This window comes from Mobula birostris, chromosome 15, assembly GCF_030028105.1.
Source record: "Mobula birostris isolate sMobBir1 chromosome 15, sMobBir1.hap1, whole genome shotgun sequence".
Lineage (NCBI taxonomy): Eukaryota > Metazoa > Chordata > Chondrichthyes > Myliobatiformes > Myliobatidae > Mobula > Mobula birostris.
In genome coordinates this window covers 17,925,175-17,944,669 of record NC_092384.1, presented here as the reverse complement: position 1 = coordinate 17,944,669, position 19,495 = coordinate 17,925,175, and the positions used below count along the sequence as shown (strand labels likewise).

General features: G+C 41.1%; 1 protein-coding gene across 1 annotated transcript in view; it reads right to left on the bottom strand.

Annotated features, from left to right (window-relative positions):
• Nucleotides 1–7,015, bottom strand: part of glg1a (golgi glycoprotein 1a) — a 166,281-nt gene extending 159,266 nt beyond the window's left edge. Inside the window, exon 1 of the mRNA XM_072279381.1 lies at nt 6,584–7,015. Within this exon, the coding sequence (XP_072135482.1) occupies nt 6,584–7,000 (417 nt within the window). The 5' untranslated portion in view covers nt 7,001–7,015. The remainder of the gene's footprint in view (nt 1–6,583) is intronic.
• Nucleotides 7,016–19,495: the final 12,480 nt, after the last annotated feature.

Here is a 19,495-nt window from a genome sequence, read left to right as displayed (position 1 = left end):
GCTATAGTCGAACAGCATCCTGACATAGGTATTTGTGTTGTCCAGGTGGTCTAAAGCCGTGTGGGTAGCCATTGAGATTCCATCTGCAGTTGACCTATTGTGGTGATAGGCAAACTGCAATGGGTCCAGACCTTTGCTGAGGCAGGAGTTCAGTCTAGTCATGGCCAACCTCTCAAAGCATTTCATCACTGTCGGTGTGAGTGCTACTGGCACATTATTCTTCTTAGGCATTTGTATAATTGTTGCCTTTTTGAAGCAAGTGGGAACTTCTGCCCATAGCAGTGAGAGTTTGAAAATGTCCTTGAATACTCCTGCTAGTTGGTTGGCACAGGTTTTCAGAGCCTTTATCAGGTACTCCCACCTTGCGAGGGTTCACTCTCTTTAAAGACAACCGAACATCGGCCTCCGAGACAGAGATCACAGGGTCATCAGGTGCAGCAGGGATCTTCACAGTTGAAGTTGCGTTCTCCCTTTCAAAGCGGGCATAGAAGGCGTTTGAGTTCATCTGGTAGTAAAGCAGGCACTTAACTGCTAGATATTCCAGGCCTGGTGAACAGAATTGGGACAGCACTGATATATTTGTGCACCAAGAAGCGTTGATCATAAGGCATACTCCTCCACCTCTGCTTTTGAGGGACTCTACAGATCTATCCTGACAGTGTATAGTAAACCTGTTGATCTGAATCACTGCATCTGGTACCAAGCTTTGATCTCTTGCTGCAACAACAGGTGAATATTTATGTATCAGCTTTCTCAAATCGCTATTCATACCAAAATTAACTAATATTTCATCATTTAAAATATTGTTTTTATTATTCCTATTCTAAAATCAGTATTGTAACTTCTGTACACTAATCCATTTTGCTGGGCATTCAGTTTATGCTCCTTCACAGAGTATCTTCTACACAGCTCATATTCTCAACCCAGCTTTGCAGCAGTAGCGAATCTGATTACAAAACACAATCTTAATATTTTATTAGAAATATCTTATAGTAGATTGTAGCATTCTTTTAATAATTGCCTAAAAATTACATGTTCACTCCAAATGCTAACTTTCCTTATCCTCATAACTTTGCCTGTGCACTTTCATCCTGTGTGTTCTTCAGAAACATATCACCCATTCCTCCTCATCTATCTTTTACCACATACTTCCTGTCAAACAAGATTTCCTTTTCAGCAAGTAACATTAGGCTAACCTTTTCCTATTTTCACTATTTTTTTCATACAACAGTTAACTTAATTCCTTTTTATCAATTAGAACATTTACAAACTCTCAGGAATCTATTAGATCACCCCTAAAGATTCCACTGACCCTCTCTGGAGCCATCTGTTTTCGTATCCTTGAACAATGAATAACCAGATGGCCTCACTCAATTGTTCCAAAACCTTCCCTCAACTAGCACTGATTTTCCTTACCCCAATTGTGTAGATAATTATTATTTTCAGCTATTTCTTTATTCCTCGTAACTTTTCCTTAATGAGACCTATATTTACTTCTCTGACACTTACATATTTGTAAAACATTTTTTAAATAATTTTACTTAGCTTATTCTCTTCCATCTTCTTCTTCTTGACTGATTGAGTGTAGTAATCTGCACTAATTTCTATTTCCCAACTCTTTGTGACAACATTAAAAGCGTCAGTGTTAAACATATACTATCCTTTATTCCTTCATGTTATCAAAGATGCATCAATCCAACCGGTGAAACTTTAATTTCCAATAAAAATTTGGAATATTTCCTCATTTATTGATCTCTATCTACTCATCCAGTGTTAAAGAAATTAAGTTTACTTGGGTACAATACACTCACTTCCAACTTGGGTTTGCTTCTCTCAAACTCAATGTAAAATTTCATCGTACCTTGATCATTTCCCCCTCAGTAAGTCCCTTACTATCAGATGAAGTAATTGAGTCTGGTTCTTTGAAATAGATTAGTTCACAAAATTTCCAGTTAGCTTCTTGATTTTAAAGATAATACTGTTGTGAATGTACCCTAATTTACTGTCCAAACTATTTTCAAAGAAATTGGTATTCCTTATTAGATTAATTACATCAATCTGTATTATCCCCTCCAATTACATTTAGTCTGCACCCTGGAATATTTAATTTCTAATACATGCATGACAAAGCATTTAATGCTATCCTTCATTTTTCCTTGATATAACCTTGTTTAATAATGTAGCTTGACTATTAAACTCAGCGCTCCTTTCTCTCATTACACAAATGGCTATTTCAGTGTATGACCTTCACTCTTTAAATTCCTAATACTCTGAGAAATTAATTTTACAACATTATAAGAAAGAATATTTACTGGGCAGAAGGAAAGTATTATTGACCAAGATTTCTCAAATTCAGATCACTGGTATAACTTGGGGAATGGTTTGCTTCCCAATATCCAGGATGGATTCAGAAGCTGACAGTACTATACAAAGTTATTACTCAACCAGGAAATGTGATACCCCTGCCATAATTCTGTCAATTTCACTGGGCTCAAAGCAGTATAAATCTCAGGAGCATACACAGCCTCTTGATCGATCAAGGGCCAGTAATCCTTTCTGGAAGCATCTCATTTAGAGCCAAGGTAAATGATTTAGATGTGGTTCAAAACATTGATTGCTGCACAGGCACATTCTGATGCGGTTTAGCTTTCACTGACTAATGTGTTTTTTAAAAAAAGATGGAAATAAGGACAATATTAATCTGAACAGTGGAAGAATGTTGAATAGAAGAAAATTCATCAGTTTGCATTTATGAATCTACAAACGTTTGTAACTAATGCATAGGATAAAATAGTATTACAAAAGGTTTAATCCAAATTTCCATTCAAATGGTCAATGAGATGGTTAATTGATTAAGCAGCACCCAATTATTTTGTATGTTAACTGACTACATGACAGATCAAAGCTCTGCCTTGCACTCCAAGTCTTCAACCTCCAACTCTGGCAGTAGGAATGCTGTAACGGAGGTTGGAGAAAAGGAAATCTCAAACCTGACAATGGCCTCAGTCCTGACGAAGGGTCAACTGTACCTCTTCCTAGAGATGCTGCCTGGCTTGCTGCGTTCACCAGCAACTTTGATGTGAATGGCCTTACCTATATACTTAACTCTACATCAAGTTCCAATAATAATCATGAAAACAACAGGAAAGAAAATGACAAAAGAAATCCATTAAGCAAATTAGATAAAAATCCCTTTCTTTTAGAAAGTGAAACTAACAGTGCAATGCACAACATGAAAAGAGATTTCAATCACAGGGTCTTTTTTAAACTTCTAATATTAAGCAACAAAATTCAGACAGACCAGATGGCACAAATAGAGGGATGCAAAAATAGCCACAGACATAAGAAAAGACTGAATATGTGGACACAGATCAAAGCCAGGTAATCAATACATATGACCAGAGTGCAAAAAGTGGGTTTTGTATTTATAATACAGCAAGAATTAACACAGCAGCAGTTTAGGAACTTGACATCCTCTTTAGGAAAGCTAGACAAATTATCTTCTTTTATTGGATATCTGTTGGAATTATTTTGACTCTTCTAGTTATAGAATACCTGATCCACTTTACATCTGTTTTCATCTTGATCAAAAATATTTCACTAGCTCTATACAATGAAAACAGAAACCAAATGTGTATTCACATAAAAGCCAGGATGTACACACCACTAGATCAGAAATCAAAATTAATTTCAGAGGCTCCAGGCCTACAGGATGCAAAATATACATTGACTTTCATGTGAAATTATCAAACAGGAGACAGCAAGCACCATGAAGCAGTCTGTTGGTCAAAAGTGTAATGCTAGTCAGTGAGCTAGGAAGCGAATATTTCCAAGCCAATGCAAATGCTAATATATTTAGCTGACAACCAAAGGTGCAAGGGACAAGAAACAACATTAGATAACAGGAACATTTTACTATGAATTTTTTAAAATTTAGATTGCAATGTCAGAAAGCTGATCTCCTGTTTTGCAAAATAGACCCTGTTCAGATCTTGTACTTACGATCACCCAAATAATCACAAGTGCCACATTTCATTTACAAAGAGTGATCTGCAAAGAACAAATGTGTTCACTTTACTTAACGAAAGCAAGCAATCGACATTATGTGGAACCCATTACATAAATGCATCTACAACCTGAATCAGCAGCTCTATTACACAGTCCTACTCTGTGTACAGTTAAAGGAAGAGAGTGCACAAATGTAGGTCAGAAACCACTGGAAAATTGTTCAAAGTTCTCCCCACTCTATTAGCGAGCCAGGTGACTGCACTGCAGGGCAAGCAACGCTATGCTAGAACAAATCAACAGTTTTTGCCAAATCACAAGTTTGTTTTACTCAAGAAGTTTTCAGGTGTGCCACTGACTCAATTGAACGTGTATCACCTAGCTTACACATGCTGGGGAATAACATATTTGGAAAGCACCTTTTCCAACACAAAATACTCTGCAGATGCTGGGGTCAAAGCAACACTCACAAGACGAAGGGTTCCAGCCCAAAACGTTGACTGATCGTTTCCACGGATGCTGAGCCCGACTTGCTGAGTTCCTCCAGTGTGTTGTGAGTGTTACTTTTTCCAACAATCTGCTAGTAACTGGTCTGCCCAATAGATTCTTGTGGATTCAATGGCACATTGATCATGAAAATCAAGAACCTTACTTGAGAATATTCAAACTGAGTAAAATTAGTTAAAAATCCTACCAGACAATCTCAGGAGTTCAACTTCAGTTTCAATATGAATCTTGGAAAACCAACTCGGGAACTGAACTTGGGATGTGTAACATGGGGATATAGGATTCAGGAATCGATGTATGTCAGGATGCTTTATAGCTATCAGAAAACTGCACGAGATGCTAGGCACTGCAGTCGCAAGCAAGTTATATCTGAAATAGGATTGATGTGGAATGCTAGTTTCCAATCTTTTCTCTCTCTCTATATATAACTTATGTGGATCTCAATCCCAGGGTAAACAAATCTACAAGGCTCAAATCTGCAAAATAAAAAGGATTTCAACCACTAAAATGCCAGAACTTAGCAAGATAAAATGCCAAACCCCAGGCAAAATGTGGACAAGATCAACTCTGACTTTGTTGACAATTTATAATATTTCAGGTGCAACTCACAGAATAGCGAATTCATGCAGTTATACTATCAGTTTTATATTCAGAATTGGGATGGAATATGCATTGAAAAACCAAGCTACAACTTCTGAAATCTGTTGGTGTACAGCACATACAGGCAATTAGAAAACATAACTAACTTTAGCCTCTAATGCAGATTTCGAGCGAGTCCTGCTTCCAACCACAAACCCCAGTTTTGACATTTCTAATAACTTCACTAGAATGGAAACATTGCTGAGATCTGCAAGCACAATTCAGTCAAAATCATTTCAGTATTTTGCAAGTGATATCTGACATTGTGGTTGAAACTGGATGAACGGTGGCATTAATCTGGTTGCAGTATTATTGAAGTATCAATTAATATGAAATTCTACCCAATCACTACCTTTTTAAACTCTGAAAATGAAACTTATATCAAATATTTACCATTTATTTCAAATAATGTAATACACATGTAATAAAATTAGACCAAAATGGAAGACGAAGGTCCCACATCTTCTGCAAGTTACCTCCAGATGAAATAATTGGTACTGGTCCCAAATGAGAACATATCTCTAGTTCTAACTATAACACCAAATGCTATTCTCAATCTCCTGAAAGGAGCTCTTGCTGGATAATAAATAACTTTCATTGAAATCATATATCCCTGCCCACCATGGAATCATAACTCAAAACCTCATGTTACTCGTACTTCATCTATTTAGCATACTGAAACATTTTTTAGAAAATAAATGGGAAATGCTGTGGAGTGATGCGGAATTATATCTGGGAAATGGCAAACAATTAGTTCTGAAAAGCTAATCCTACATTTCCCAAAGAATACAAAGTAGAAATAAATGCCCCTCAAAACAAATGGTGACATTTCTAGATAATGTTTGTGCCGTGGAACTCAAGAAATCCGTCAATCTCACATCTAAAGTATCCAGGTGGAACTAATTCAAAACAAGTTACTCTTTTCCGGTAACAAGTTTACTCCAGGCTTTTGCCCATTGCCATAGATTGCCATTGCAACAGACGGGTTAAGTGGAATGAATTTTTAATTTGACAAACTGCCGCACCCAGATTCCCAGTTACACGTGGCTACTCAAAACTACAACCTTGGGAAGGCAAAGATTGTTAAAAGATAAATACGGAAAGATCATCTCATTCAAAATAGTGACCAGCAACTGACAAAACTCCACTACATACAATTGCCACTCAAACTTTCTTACGTCAACACCTCAGTACGGAATTTCTCATCGCCTCCCCTCTCCCCTACGCACCGAATGAAGTCCAACCTGAAACTTCATTCCCTACAAAGGAGCAGTGCCCATTAGCCATCGGATATATCCGTCTGGCAGCCAGGCCGCTCCCCATTCTGCCCACATAGGAACATATACCGGTGAACGCCGCCAACCTCCAGGTGCGGTGTTCCTGAAAAGCAACAGCCCTCAATCGCTAAGAATAGTCCGTGGCCGCTGCTCACCTCTCGCAAGTCCTGTAAGCACTCGAGCACGGCGAAATTGTTCTGCCAGGTGTGTTTGGGACAGACACGGACCACATCTTCATGACACGCCGGGTCCTCCGAAATCCGCCAGATGTTCTTCCGCGGGGGCTGGAACACCTGCCGGCCTTGAGGTTGGAACGGAAGGCCCTGCGACTGCCCCAGGCCCTGCGGCGGCGGTTGCTGCTGCTGCTGCTGTTGTTGAACCGGTACGCGAGGCAAGGAAACCCCCTCCACTTGTTTCAGCGACAATAGACGATTGGATTCATCCGCAATGCAGAGACACGTGTGATGAAGAACAAGCGCCATCACCGCCACCCACACACAGTGCGGGGCCCACAGCCATAGCCGGCCATCAGCCGCCGCCAACATCAAACTCCCACGTCCACACGCCGCCATCTTGTTGTGACCGCCGCAGCCTCTCCGTGCTTTATAACGTGCGGCGCAATGACGTAATTACGTTGGCATCGACGACCCACCACGTCACACTTTTCGCTCAGCTCCCGCATCCCACTCTCGGTGGTTGTTCTGCGGTGAATAGCCGGTACAGTCCGCTACAGTACTTCAGAGCTGGAGGGGCTGACGGGGCTGACGGGGCTAGGCGTAGTGACCCGGGCAAACAGATTCACATCGCAGCAACAAACTCCGCAAGCACTCATGGTCTAGTGCACGCCATGGCGCAGAATTCAGTAAAGGATACCCGATACATTGACAAAGAAAAGCAGAATTGAATAGGAGGGCAGGCTGGAGAAAAACGTAAACACAAACCTTCTGTAGGTATGTAAGAAAAGGGAGAGTGAGTGTAATCACAAACAAGAGAAAACCTGCAGGTGCTGGAAATCCAAGCAACACACACAAATTGCTGGAGGAACTCAGCAGCCAGGCAGGAAAAGAGGGCTGTCGACGTTTCGAACCGAGACCCTTCATCAGGACTGGAAAAAAGGATGAGCTAGAGTAAGAAAGAGTGGGGGCCAGAGTAAGAGTGAATGTAATTCACTGTACGTGAGGATATGTAATTGGGACTATAGAAATTACAGAGGAATTAAGTACCTACTTTGTGCCTGTCCTGAAAGAAGAAAACGCAAAGAAAAAAATCACCAGAAATACTGGAGAACCCAGGATCTGGTGCAAGTGAAGAATTCATATAATTCAGTATTAGTAGAACAATATTATTAGAAAAGTTGATGAGTCTGAAAAATAATGAACCACGGGGATTTGATTTAACTATAGCCCTGAGTTTTGGAAATGATAACTATGCAAATTATGGATGCTCTGGTTGCTATTTTCCAAAATTCTGTAGATTCTGGAATGGTTACTGATGCGGAGGTAAGTAATGAGATACACACACACTCACTAACACTCTCTCGCACACGCACACACACAGTTTTAAAAAGTGAGAAAAAAAGACGGAACTACTGATTTGTTAGGTTGAAATCATTAATGGGAAAATGCTGGAATCTATAAATAAGAACATGTGATATAAAAATACTGAAAATAATATGGATTCATGAAAGGAATATCATTTGACTAATCCAGTGGAGTATTTGAGAATATTTCTAGTAGCGTCTGAGGGGGAGAACCAGTGGATGTGAGGTGTTTGGATAGTTTTTGGTAAGATCCCACATTCAACATTAATGTAGAATTGGGAATGATAAACTAGCGTAAATTGAGAGCAAAAGAATGCTGGAAGAACTCCACTTGGTCTGTCAGCATCTGTGGAGGCAAAAGGTGTAAGATGACGTTTTGGGTTGAGATAGGACTGAGAGGGAGAAGTCTCTATCTTTGTGACTATTCCTTCAGGAAGGAATTCTACCTTCACCAATCCATTCTCCTTTGACCAACACGCCTGTTCCAACTGGACTCCCCCTTCTGGCTTTCCCCGTTCTTGATCTTTACATTCACATTCCCAAGTTTCTGGTCTCCTTACCAACACAGATTGAGAATTGGGTCAAAGTCGGAATCAAATTGGTCCCCCTCCGGATGGCAAGTGTAACTACTAGGGAACCACAGGGATGGGTGTTTGATCCTCAACAATATATAATCTGAATTTTAAATTAATCTGAATAGACCAGAAACAATATTTCCAAATATGCTAATGATATGCTAACTGGCATGTGATGAGACTGCAAAATGCATTCATGAAGATACAGACAAACTGAGTTGTACAACCACATGGAATACAATATGAAAAAAAATAGATTATCCAGCGGTTAAAATAACAGCTATGCTGAGTACAGTGTCCTTGCAGTGTCCTGATCCCAGAGAGCAAACACTCACAGCATTGTACAATCTGTTCTTTAGAAGGATCTGGCTGTGCATTTCTACCAAGAATATGGTATTAGTGCCAGCGCTGGCAAGGCAATGGGAGGGCAGTCTCTTCACTGCACAGTTCTGTCTAGAGTGAAAAACTAGGGCAACACGCAGAGAGCTAGTGTTGAACCTGCTATACTGAGGGGTGAGTCACTCAGTACTGTTGTGTGGGGTCCGGGCTCCACCCTGGTCAGTCTGGTGAGTCACTCAGTACTGTTGTGTGGGGTCCAGGCTGCACCCTGCTCAGTCTGGGGAGTCATCAGTACTGTTGTGTGGGGTTCAGGGCTGTGCCTTGGTCAGTCTGGTGACATTGGGTCTATTGCTTGGGTCAGAAGCACCTAGATCCTATGGTCTCTTGCAATACTTCCTCTGCCTTATCCTCTCATTATCTGTTTGCACAGCTCTGATCATTGCAAGCTTAGAGGGTAATGACCACTATTAAGCTTGTTACAACAGGAAGATCTTCAGGCCCAGGTGACACATCAGTTACCCAGCTGAACCAAAACCAGTCCTTACAGGCAGACATTGCACATTGCCTCAGTGGTTCATTCCAGACCACAGCAATCAAGGATCAAGTTTATTTGCCATATTTACATGTATTAGGAATTTGCTGTGGTGTCTTGGTCAGGGAGCGACATCCAACAAAAAAACAACATTCAACAATTATATATTCTTTATATAATTATATAAAAATAAAGTTAGAGATTAAAGTACAAATATGGAATAAAATGTCTATAAATACATAAATACCAGCATGTATTTGCAATGTAAACAACAATTAAAAAAGTTGTTGTTGTTTGTCCATCGCTGACATTGATGAGGACCTCGACTCCATAATGATGGTGTCGAGACTAGCGTTTGATTTGGATTTAAGTGAGGGAGAGTTGCGCAGCGTCAGCCTCACTCTCTCTTCCCAATTCCCATCTGGGTCCAGTGGCAAGACAAAGTCTAGACAGCTGGAGATGGGACTAGGCGCAGTGGATGACCAGGACGTCTTCTGTGTCTTGTCCTGCTCTACACGTTCCACGACGCTTGCAGAGACCGCCTTCTTAACCATTGGACTTTCCATAGGTCTCGTCCGCTCAATCCGCCAGAGTCTGTCTTCACATGCTGGGATAGACAACTCCCTATCTCACCGAGGGTTTGAGACCCGTCGGCTACCCTCACCTGGTTTAGCCGGCTTGTCAAAGCTGTTGCCCGGGGTGTGGCCGCTGTCGCATGCAAACAGCTACGGGGAGCCACAGGTGAGAGCTGAGTGCCAGGTGGGGACCAAAGGTGGACAAACTGCCCTGAAAAGGACGCGACATGTTCCCCCACCAGAGGTGCTACCCCTCTATGACACCCCATATACCCCATACAAAAAGTAGCTTAGTGTTTACAGTTCAATGCAGTGACTTGGTAGAGAGGGGAAGGTAACTAGAACTAGCCTGGAAGAAGAAACTTTCTGGATGGCATGAAATTTTGTTTTAATAACCCTATTGTTTTCCAGAAGTGAGCTTTTGGTAAAGGCAGTTTATAGGGTGGATAGTGTCTACAATGATTTTTCCTATCTGCCTCTTTGTCCTGGACATGTTCAAGTCCTGCAGTGATGATAGGCTGAAGTCAATGACCTTTCCTGCTGACCTAACAGCTCGCTGTCATTTTTGTGCACTGTGAGGGGATGCTGCACCAAACCAGACAGTAATGGCTGATGTGAGGAAGCTGTCTATGATGGCAGTGTAGAATTGCACCTGTATATTCTGGGGATCAATGAGATTATTTGCAAAATTTTGCTTGCTGCAGGACAACAAAGGGAGTGTTGCATCTTCAGCCAAGTTCCTGACACAGAAACGTGCATCAGCAGATAGAGCAGGAGTTCGTGCCAAGCCTCCAACACAGCAGTTATAGATCTTACTATATATAAAATGCTATGGCATTATATATTCCAATATATAATATTATATTGGCCCCTTTTAACTGTGATTCCACCAGCAGTCCTGATCCTGGGAATGCATCCAGACTGTTAAACAAGTTATGAAAATGTTACATGAAGATACATCAGGCAATTACGCAAGCAAGTGGTATGCTGGCATTCATTACAAGAGGAGTTAAGCACAAAGGTAAAGATATCTTACTGCAATTTCATTGTACGTTGGTGGAATCACACTTGGAATATGGTGTACAGTTTTGCTCTCCATGTTTATAAATGAATATACTTGTTAGAGAGGAGAGCAAGACTGGGGAATAGAAAAGGAGGGATGAGGGAGGGAGAAAACTATTTTTTCTTTACCAGAAGCAGAATCAATGTTCATGCCTTCGGGTTGGAGGCTACCTAGATGGAACATGTGGTGGTGCTCATCCACATGAGAGTGGCTTCATCGTGGCAAAAGAGGAGGGCATAGTCCTCCTCTGTTCCTTCCATCCAAAGAGGAATTTTCCCAGTGACCAACCATTTTAATTTCTATCTCCATTCCCATTCCGACATGTCAGTTCATGACCTCCTCTTTTGCCACGTTGAGACCACTCTCAGGGTGAAGGAGCAACAGCTTATATTCCATCTGGTTAGCCTGCAACCTGATGGCATGAACATTGATTTCTCCTTCCAGCAATTTTTCTCCTCCCCTTCCCTCTTCTTCTGTTCCCCACTCTGACCTCTTACCTCTTCTCACTTGCCTATCACCTACCCTGGTGCCCCTCCTCTTCCCTTACTCCCATGGTCCTCTCTCCTTTCCTATTGTCATCGTGGCTATCCCTCAAGGTTGACGATGATGGTCTTCGTTCTGAAGAAGTGACCCACAGAGTGAAGACGCCTGTGCGTGTATTTGTTTAACGTGTACTTGATGTTGCACTCCAAGAAGCACCCGATACTTCACAAATCAACCAACTGATTCCAATGGCTTGGAAACCAGGACGATTGGAGCTGATGGATTTGTTGCAGCCTTCATCCGCCTTCACAGCCATTGGGTTCGAAGTAACTTCATCCGCCTGTTCCACCGTTGAGGTCTTGGTTGGATTGTTCTTTTCAGGGACCTCACCCTCGACCTTACCGCCATGGGTGACCCTACCAGGAGCACAGCTCCAGACGGCATTGCTCTTGGGATCACAGGACCACACAAGCTTCTCCAGCATGACTAGGTGACAATCCACAGAGAAGTCTCCTATCAGATTCCTTCTCGTCCAGCCCTTTACCTTTCCCACCTACCTGGCTTCACTTACCACCTTCCAGCTAATCCTCCTTCCCCTCGCCTCACCATTTTACTCTGGCGTCTTCATTCTTCCTTTTCAGTCCTTAAGAAGGGTCTCAGCTCAAAAAGGTGACTGTTCATTTATTGTCATAGATGCTGCCTGACCTGCAGAGCTCCTCCAGCATTTTGTGTGTGTTGCTCTGGAATAGCCGTTACATGTTTTTATTTACTAATCAATTAGCCACAATGTGGTTCTTAATTAGCCATTACAACAAGGTATTAACATTGAAAGCTACCTACAGCGCACCATTTTATCAATTGTCTTACATATTCTCCCTGTAGATTCTCTAAGTTATATGAAACTCCATGACACGGCTTTTTTTTGCTTTATTAATTTACAAGATATTGACAATGTATTTGACAGTGGCAATATATTGATATTGCTCCAACCTTCGGTGCCCTTGAGAAGGTAGTGGGAAGCCCCCTTCTTGAATTGTGATGAAGATACTCCTACTATGTTGTTGTTACTTGTATGTCACCCATCAGATTTATTAATTTTTATTTCAGTTAATTGCACAATATCATGCCTCATTTCATAGCAGATAAAGAAAGAAAACCTTTATGTTGAGGGCAAAAGTATCAGAGTTCATCCTAACCATAACTTCGTATTGGAACATTTTTCAGTCCCTTTTCTCTATTGTAAGTAGTCATGTTGTTAAGGCTTCATTAAAGATACTTTTACGTTATGGTGTATTTTTAAATTGCTCTACCATGATGCCCAAACTTTGAAAATAATTCAGACTTCTTTTCCAAAATACTCAAGTCAATTCAGATGGCAACTGTTTTCAATGACAATATAACACCTCATATTTATAAATGACAGATTTTTTTTACTATCTGCCAAATATCAACACCCACCAAAACCCATGTACAAATCTTTATCTGTATTAAGTTTTCCTTATGTTACTATCAGCAAACTGACATTTGGTTTCAATACTAAGGTCATTAAATGTAGATTAGAAACAACAGGAGTTCAAGTGATACTCTATTTGTCCTCCAGTCTGACACTTTACCTTTTAGAAATGCTCATTGTTGCAAATGTCTAACTCGAAAAGTCACTCAGTAATTTAGACCAATCTCTTTCTAGAAAGAAAAAAGTCATCCTATCAAAGCTAAACCAAGTACAAAACAATTGATAAATGGTACAGGACACACAAACAGTGATATTTTAAAAATCAAATTGCTTACTATTGTGATAATTATATTTGCACCCAAAAGCAAAATACTGTAGATGCAGAAAATGTGAAATAAAAATACCCAGCAGGCCATGCATCATCTGTGGAGAGTCAATGAGAGTTAATGTTTCAGAGCAATAATATTAACCAGAATTGGAAGAATTAGAAATTAAACAAATTGAAGAGAATGGGCAGCATTGGGGGTGGTGAGGGGAGAGGAGTGAAGGGAACTAACGAGAAAGTGTATGATAAAGTGGAGGGCGAAGAAGATACTGGCACAAGCAGTGGAAAAGGATGTCAATGTGTTAGTGTGGGAGGTGTAAGTAGGAGAAGAATTAAATTTGAAATGCCAGATGAGGGAGGGGAATAAAGTGAATGCTGGAGACATGAGACACAAACAGAAACAGATGATTGTCAAATTCAACTTTGAATTCTGAAGGCTGCAATGGAGCAAGTCAGATGGCATGCTGTATTTTCAGCTTACATTGGAAGGGGGCATGAGGTCAAAGGCAGAGAGGCCAGACAGGGGGTGGAAAAGAGAATTTCAGGCTACTGGAGGTTCAGGGTCACACATACAAGCTGAGCAAAGGTACTGTACTCTGTAAAGCAATCATCTCTCATCCATGTTCCTCTTCTCTGATATAGAATATACAACATTAGAGCATGGAGATGAAGCTTCAGGTCAGTGACCTTCCATTTAAGGTTCCAATTAAGAGTCAGCACCAGTTTCTCTTTATAGATCTTGCCTGATTAGACTGAGGATTTTCAGAATTTTCCATTTTTCAATGCTTCACAGACAAAATATAGACATTGGACACAGGAGAAAATGGTCTTTCTGTCAGCTCTTAAACTTCCTTTTATCGGGAAGATTCCAATAGAGCACTGAAGAGGAAAGATGTTTTTAATCCTGTTCGTATCAGATGAAAGAAAGCTCATAAATGCATGACATTGACAGCAATGTAACTATCAAACAGCAGCTACTGGGAGCTGGGTCAGAAGCTTGAATTTATTTCATGGTCAAGCAGAACATTTAAGAAGTGAACGTTTGACTCAAGTGTCTTGAGGCCTTCTCTCATTTGACACCTGAGGCTCTGAGTGAAAGCTTCCTTCATCTGTGACCTTAGGATGCACTTAGCAACAGGGAGCAACTACGTCACAAAAGAAATAAAAGTAAAATGAGTAATAGACTGTGTGGAAATAGATTATCTGTTGTCAAATAGAACTTAAGTGGTGAAAGCAGCTAAGGGAATGAGTCATACAGTGAGGGGAAAAAACAAAACATGAGTATTGAAAAATCTAACCCTTTAAAAAAATCTCCTCACTTTCTCCTGTAATTTCCCTTTGTTGTGATTTCTCTGGATGTATGGTGTGTATATTTAGAACGAGGCTGCTACAGCATCTATTTCCAGTTTAGAATCCTAGATAAATTGGTATGGACAATGCTATTTGTGAAAATGTATTCTCTGCTTCCCATTACAGTATTTGCTTGCCTGAGAGCTCTGGTGAATGACGGTAGGAATTAGAGACTGTGTTGCACACATGAAAGATGGAGTACAAATTAGTGAACCAGGTGCAGGGTAATGGGTTCTGCTGCTGGTTATCTTTAGAATTACATGACGATCAGCTTCCAAAAATACAACATTTGACCCAGTCACTCCAATTACGCTCTCCTTATGTCTCTTTCCATCATTTATTATCTAGCTTTATCTATATAGTTCTTGTTCTTCAGCCTCCCTTTAAATTGATTTACAATTTGCCTCAGTGTAACCTGCTGCAGTAAGTTACACTTACTCCAAGTAATTTTCTATTTAATGTGTTTGATTTCGACAGCATCAACTTCTATCCTTCCTCAGCTCCCCATCCAAGAAGATTCATTCTCTTCATAAAAAACATTCATGATGTTAAAGACCTGTTAGATCGCCTCCAAGCCTTCACCTTTCAAGCTGAGTTGCAACCTCACTCTTCTGCAAACCTATGTATCCTCTCCAGTCCGTAATCCAGTACCCTGATTTGTATCAATAGCTTAACACAACATCCTGACTCTATTTCTTTCTGAAAATATATTCTAATGCCGGCTTTCTTCCCCATCCCCCCACAAACCCCACCCCTTCATCTGTTTTTATATTCAAAGTTCAAAGTAAATTTTTGTCAAAGTTTGTATATATCACCATATACAATCCTGAAATTCATTTTCCTGCAGGCATACCCAGCATATCTATAGAATAGTAACTGTAACAGGATCAATGAAAGATCAACCAGAGGCAGAAGACAACAAACTGTGCAAATGCAAATAGAGATAAATAGCAATAAATAACAATAACATGATATAAAGAGTACTTAAAATGAGGCAAACAACAGGAATTCTGCAGATGCTGGAAATTCAAGCAACACACCTCAAAGTTGCTGGTGAACACAGCAGGCCAGGCAGCATCTCTAGGAAGAGGTACAGTCGACGTTTCAGGCCAAGACCCTTCATCAGGACTTAAAATGAGGCCATTGGTTGTAGGAACATTTCAATGATGGGGCAAATGAGTGTAGTTATCCCCTTTTATTCAACTGTTCTTGAACCTAGTGGTGTGAATTCTGGGACTCTTGTACCTTCTGCCTGTTGGCAACAGCAAGAAGGGAGCATGACCTAGGTGGTGGGAATCTCTGATGCTGGATGTTGCTCTCCTATGACAGTGTTTCATGTTGATGTGCTCAATGGTTGGGAGGGCTTAACCTGTGATGTACTGGGCCAAATCCACTACCTTTTTTAAGACTTTCCATTCAAAGTGTATCTATACCAGGCCATGATGCAGCCAGTCAATATACACTCCACTGCACATCTATAGAAGTTTGTCAAAGATTTAGATGTCATAGTGAATCTCTGCAGAATTCTAAGGAAGAGGAAGTGCTGCTGTGCTTTCTTCATAATTGCAATTACATGCCGGGTAGCATGTCAGATCCTCTGAAATAATAACACCGAGGAATTTAAAGTTGCTGATCCTCTCCACCTCTGATTTCCCTCTTCTGAAGTCTATAATCAGTTCCTCAGTCTGGCTGATGTTGAATGAGAGGTTGTTGTTATGACATCACTCCGCCACATTTTCAATCCCCCTCCTGTATGCTGATTTGTATGCAGATGACTTTGTGTCTGGAATTAGTTTGGCTAGCATCATGATGGGCCAAAGCGTCTGGTCTTGTGTTGTATTGTCTTTGAATGCACGATATAATATTGTTTTCAGAATGTAATATGTCACCCTCACCTGTATTCAGAATGTAATATATCAAGCAATAAACTAGCCAAATGGACAATTGATGTTTTCCTCTATGATATTAGATTCTCTCTCATAACGTAATATGATTTGTAAATTAAAAAATCGATGCTTTTGGTGCAAAGGTTTAAATACTTAGAACAGCTTGGGAATAGAAATGGTCTTGGGAACTAAAGTGTCATCTGCTTTCTGCCTCAAACAAGAGAAAATCTGCAGATGCTGGAAATCCGAGCAACACACACAAAATGCTGGAGGAACTCAGCAGGCCAGGCAGAATCTGTGGAAAAAAGTACAGTCGATGTTTCAGGCCGAAACCCTTCCTCCACCATCAATGCTGCCCTCAACTGCATCTCTTCCACTTCACGCACATTTGCTCTTACCCTATCCTCCTGCCACCCTGCCAGGGATAGGGTTCCTCTTGTCCGCACCTGCAACCCCACCAGCTTCCGTGCCCAGCATATAATTCTCCGAAACATCCACCACCTCCAACGGGTTCCCACCGCCAAGCACATCTTTCCCTCCCTCCCACTTTCTGCTTTCCACAGGGATCGGTCCCTGCATGACTCCTTTGTCCATTCATCCCTTCCCACCAATCTCCCTCCTGGCACTTACCCTTGAAGGCGGAACAAGTGCTACACCTGCCCCTACATCTCCTCCCTCACTACCACCTAGGGCCCTAAACATTTCTTCCAGGTGAGGTGACACTTCACCTGAGAGTCTGTTGGTGTCATATGCTATGTCTGGTGTTCCCAGTGTGGTTTCCTGTATATTGGTGAGACCCAACATAGATTGGGAGACCACTGAGCACCTACGTTTCATCTGCCAGAACAAGCGGGATCTCTCAGAGGCCACCCATTTTAATTTCGCTTCCCATTTCCATTCTGATATGTGCATCCATGGCCTCCTCCACCATCGTGATGAAGTAGGTAGGTGGAGATGAGTCCATGGCCAGATCAACCATGATCTTACTGAATGATGGAAAGCAGGCTTTGCAGGACAGATGGCCTACTCCTGCTCCTACTTTTTATGTTCTTATGTTATGCTTTGGCACGTTGGCCTTCATAAATAAATGTATTGAGTACAGGAGATGTGATGTTATGTTGAAGTTGTATAAGACATTAGTGAGGCCTAATTTGGAATATTATGTGCAGTTTTGGTCACCTGCCTACAGGAAAGATGTAAATAAGGTTGAAAGAGTACAGAGAAAATTTACGAGGATGTTGCTGGGTCTGGAGGACCTGAGTTATAAGGAAATAGGTTAGGACTATATTCCTTAGAATGTAGAAGATTGAGGGGAGAGTTGATAGAGGTATACAAAATAATGATGTGTATAGATAGGTTAAGTGCAGACAGACTTTTTCCACTGAAGTTGTGTGGGACTACAACCAGAGATCATGGGTTATGGGTAAAAGGTGAAAAGTTTGAGGGGAACACGAGGAGAAACTTCTTCACTCAGAGGGTTGTGAGAGTGTAGAATGAGCCGGCAACGAAAGTGGTACATCCAAGCTCAATTTCAATGTTTAAGAGAAGTCTGGATAGGTACATGGATAGTAGGGGTATGGAGGGCTATGGTCCTGGTGCAGGTTGATGGGAGTAGGCAATTTAATTGGTTTTGGCATGGACTAGATGGTCTGAAGGGCCTGTTTCTGTGCTGTACTTCTATGACTCTATGACCTACCCCACCATAACTTAAAATATACTTTCTTTTCACTATTGATGAGGGGCCAATGCCCCAAACATTTCACAATGCCCCAGACTGTTTCTCTCTCCATAAATGCTGTCTGACTTGCTGATGCTTCAAATATTTCTACTATTATAGGGTTTCCAGTATCTACAGTTTCAAGGCAATTTCCATGCTGACTATTGATTTTCAGAACCTTGGAGTTACTCTATTTTCTATCATACTTCTTAATGTCAACGTTGGGCTAACTGGTCTGTGGTTTACTGAGTATGCTTATCTTCCTGTCTTATGTCAAGAATTGCATCAGCTTATTCTCAAGTCTTGGCACTGCATCCTTTCTCTTTTACAAATTAACTTCTCTAGCAATTAGCCTGACATCAGTGGTTGGGAAGATGTTGGAGTCGATTGCTAAGGATGTGGTTTCGGGGTACTTGGAGGCACATGATTAAATAGGGCAAAGTCAACATGGTTTCCTCAAGGGAAAATCTTGCTTGACAAATGGGGGATTTCAATGTGCAGGTAGATTGGGAAAATCAGGTTGGTGCTGGATCCCAAGAGGGAGAAATTTGCCTATGAGATGGCTTTTTAGTGCAGCTCATGGTTGAGCCCATTAGGGGATCAGCTATTCTGCATTGGGTGTTGTGCAATGAACTGGAATTGATTAGAGAGCTGAAGGTAAAGGAACCCTTCAGGGCAGTGATCATTATATGACACAATGCACCCTGCAATTTGAGAAGGTGAAGTTTAAAGTCTTATGTATCTGTATTACAGTGGAATAAAGGGAATTACAGAAGCATGAGAGAAGAGCAGGCCAAAATGGGTTGGAAAGGAACACTAACAGGGATGATGGCGGACCAGCAATGGATGGAGTATCTGGGAGCAATTCTAAAAGCATAGGGTAGATATATCCCAAAAAAGTATTCTTAAGGCAGGATGATGCAACCGTGGCTGACAAGAAAAGTCAGATAGGTGGAGGGGCAGGTAGTGTTGAGGAAGCAAGAAGGCTAGAGAAGGACTTGGACAGATTAGGAGAATGGACAAAGTAGCAGCAAATGGAAGTGTATGTCATGCACATTGGTAGAAAGAACAAAAGCATAGACCATTTTCTAAACAGGTTTAAAAAATACGAGGTGCAAAAGGACTTGGGAGTCCTCATGCAAGATTCCCTAAACGTTAACTTGTAGGTTGAGTCAGTGGTGAGGAAGGCAAATACAATGTTAGCATTCATTTCGACAGGATTAGAATAT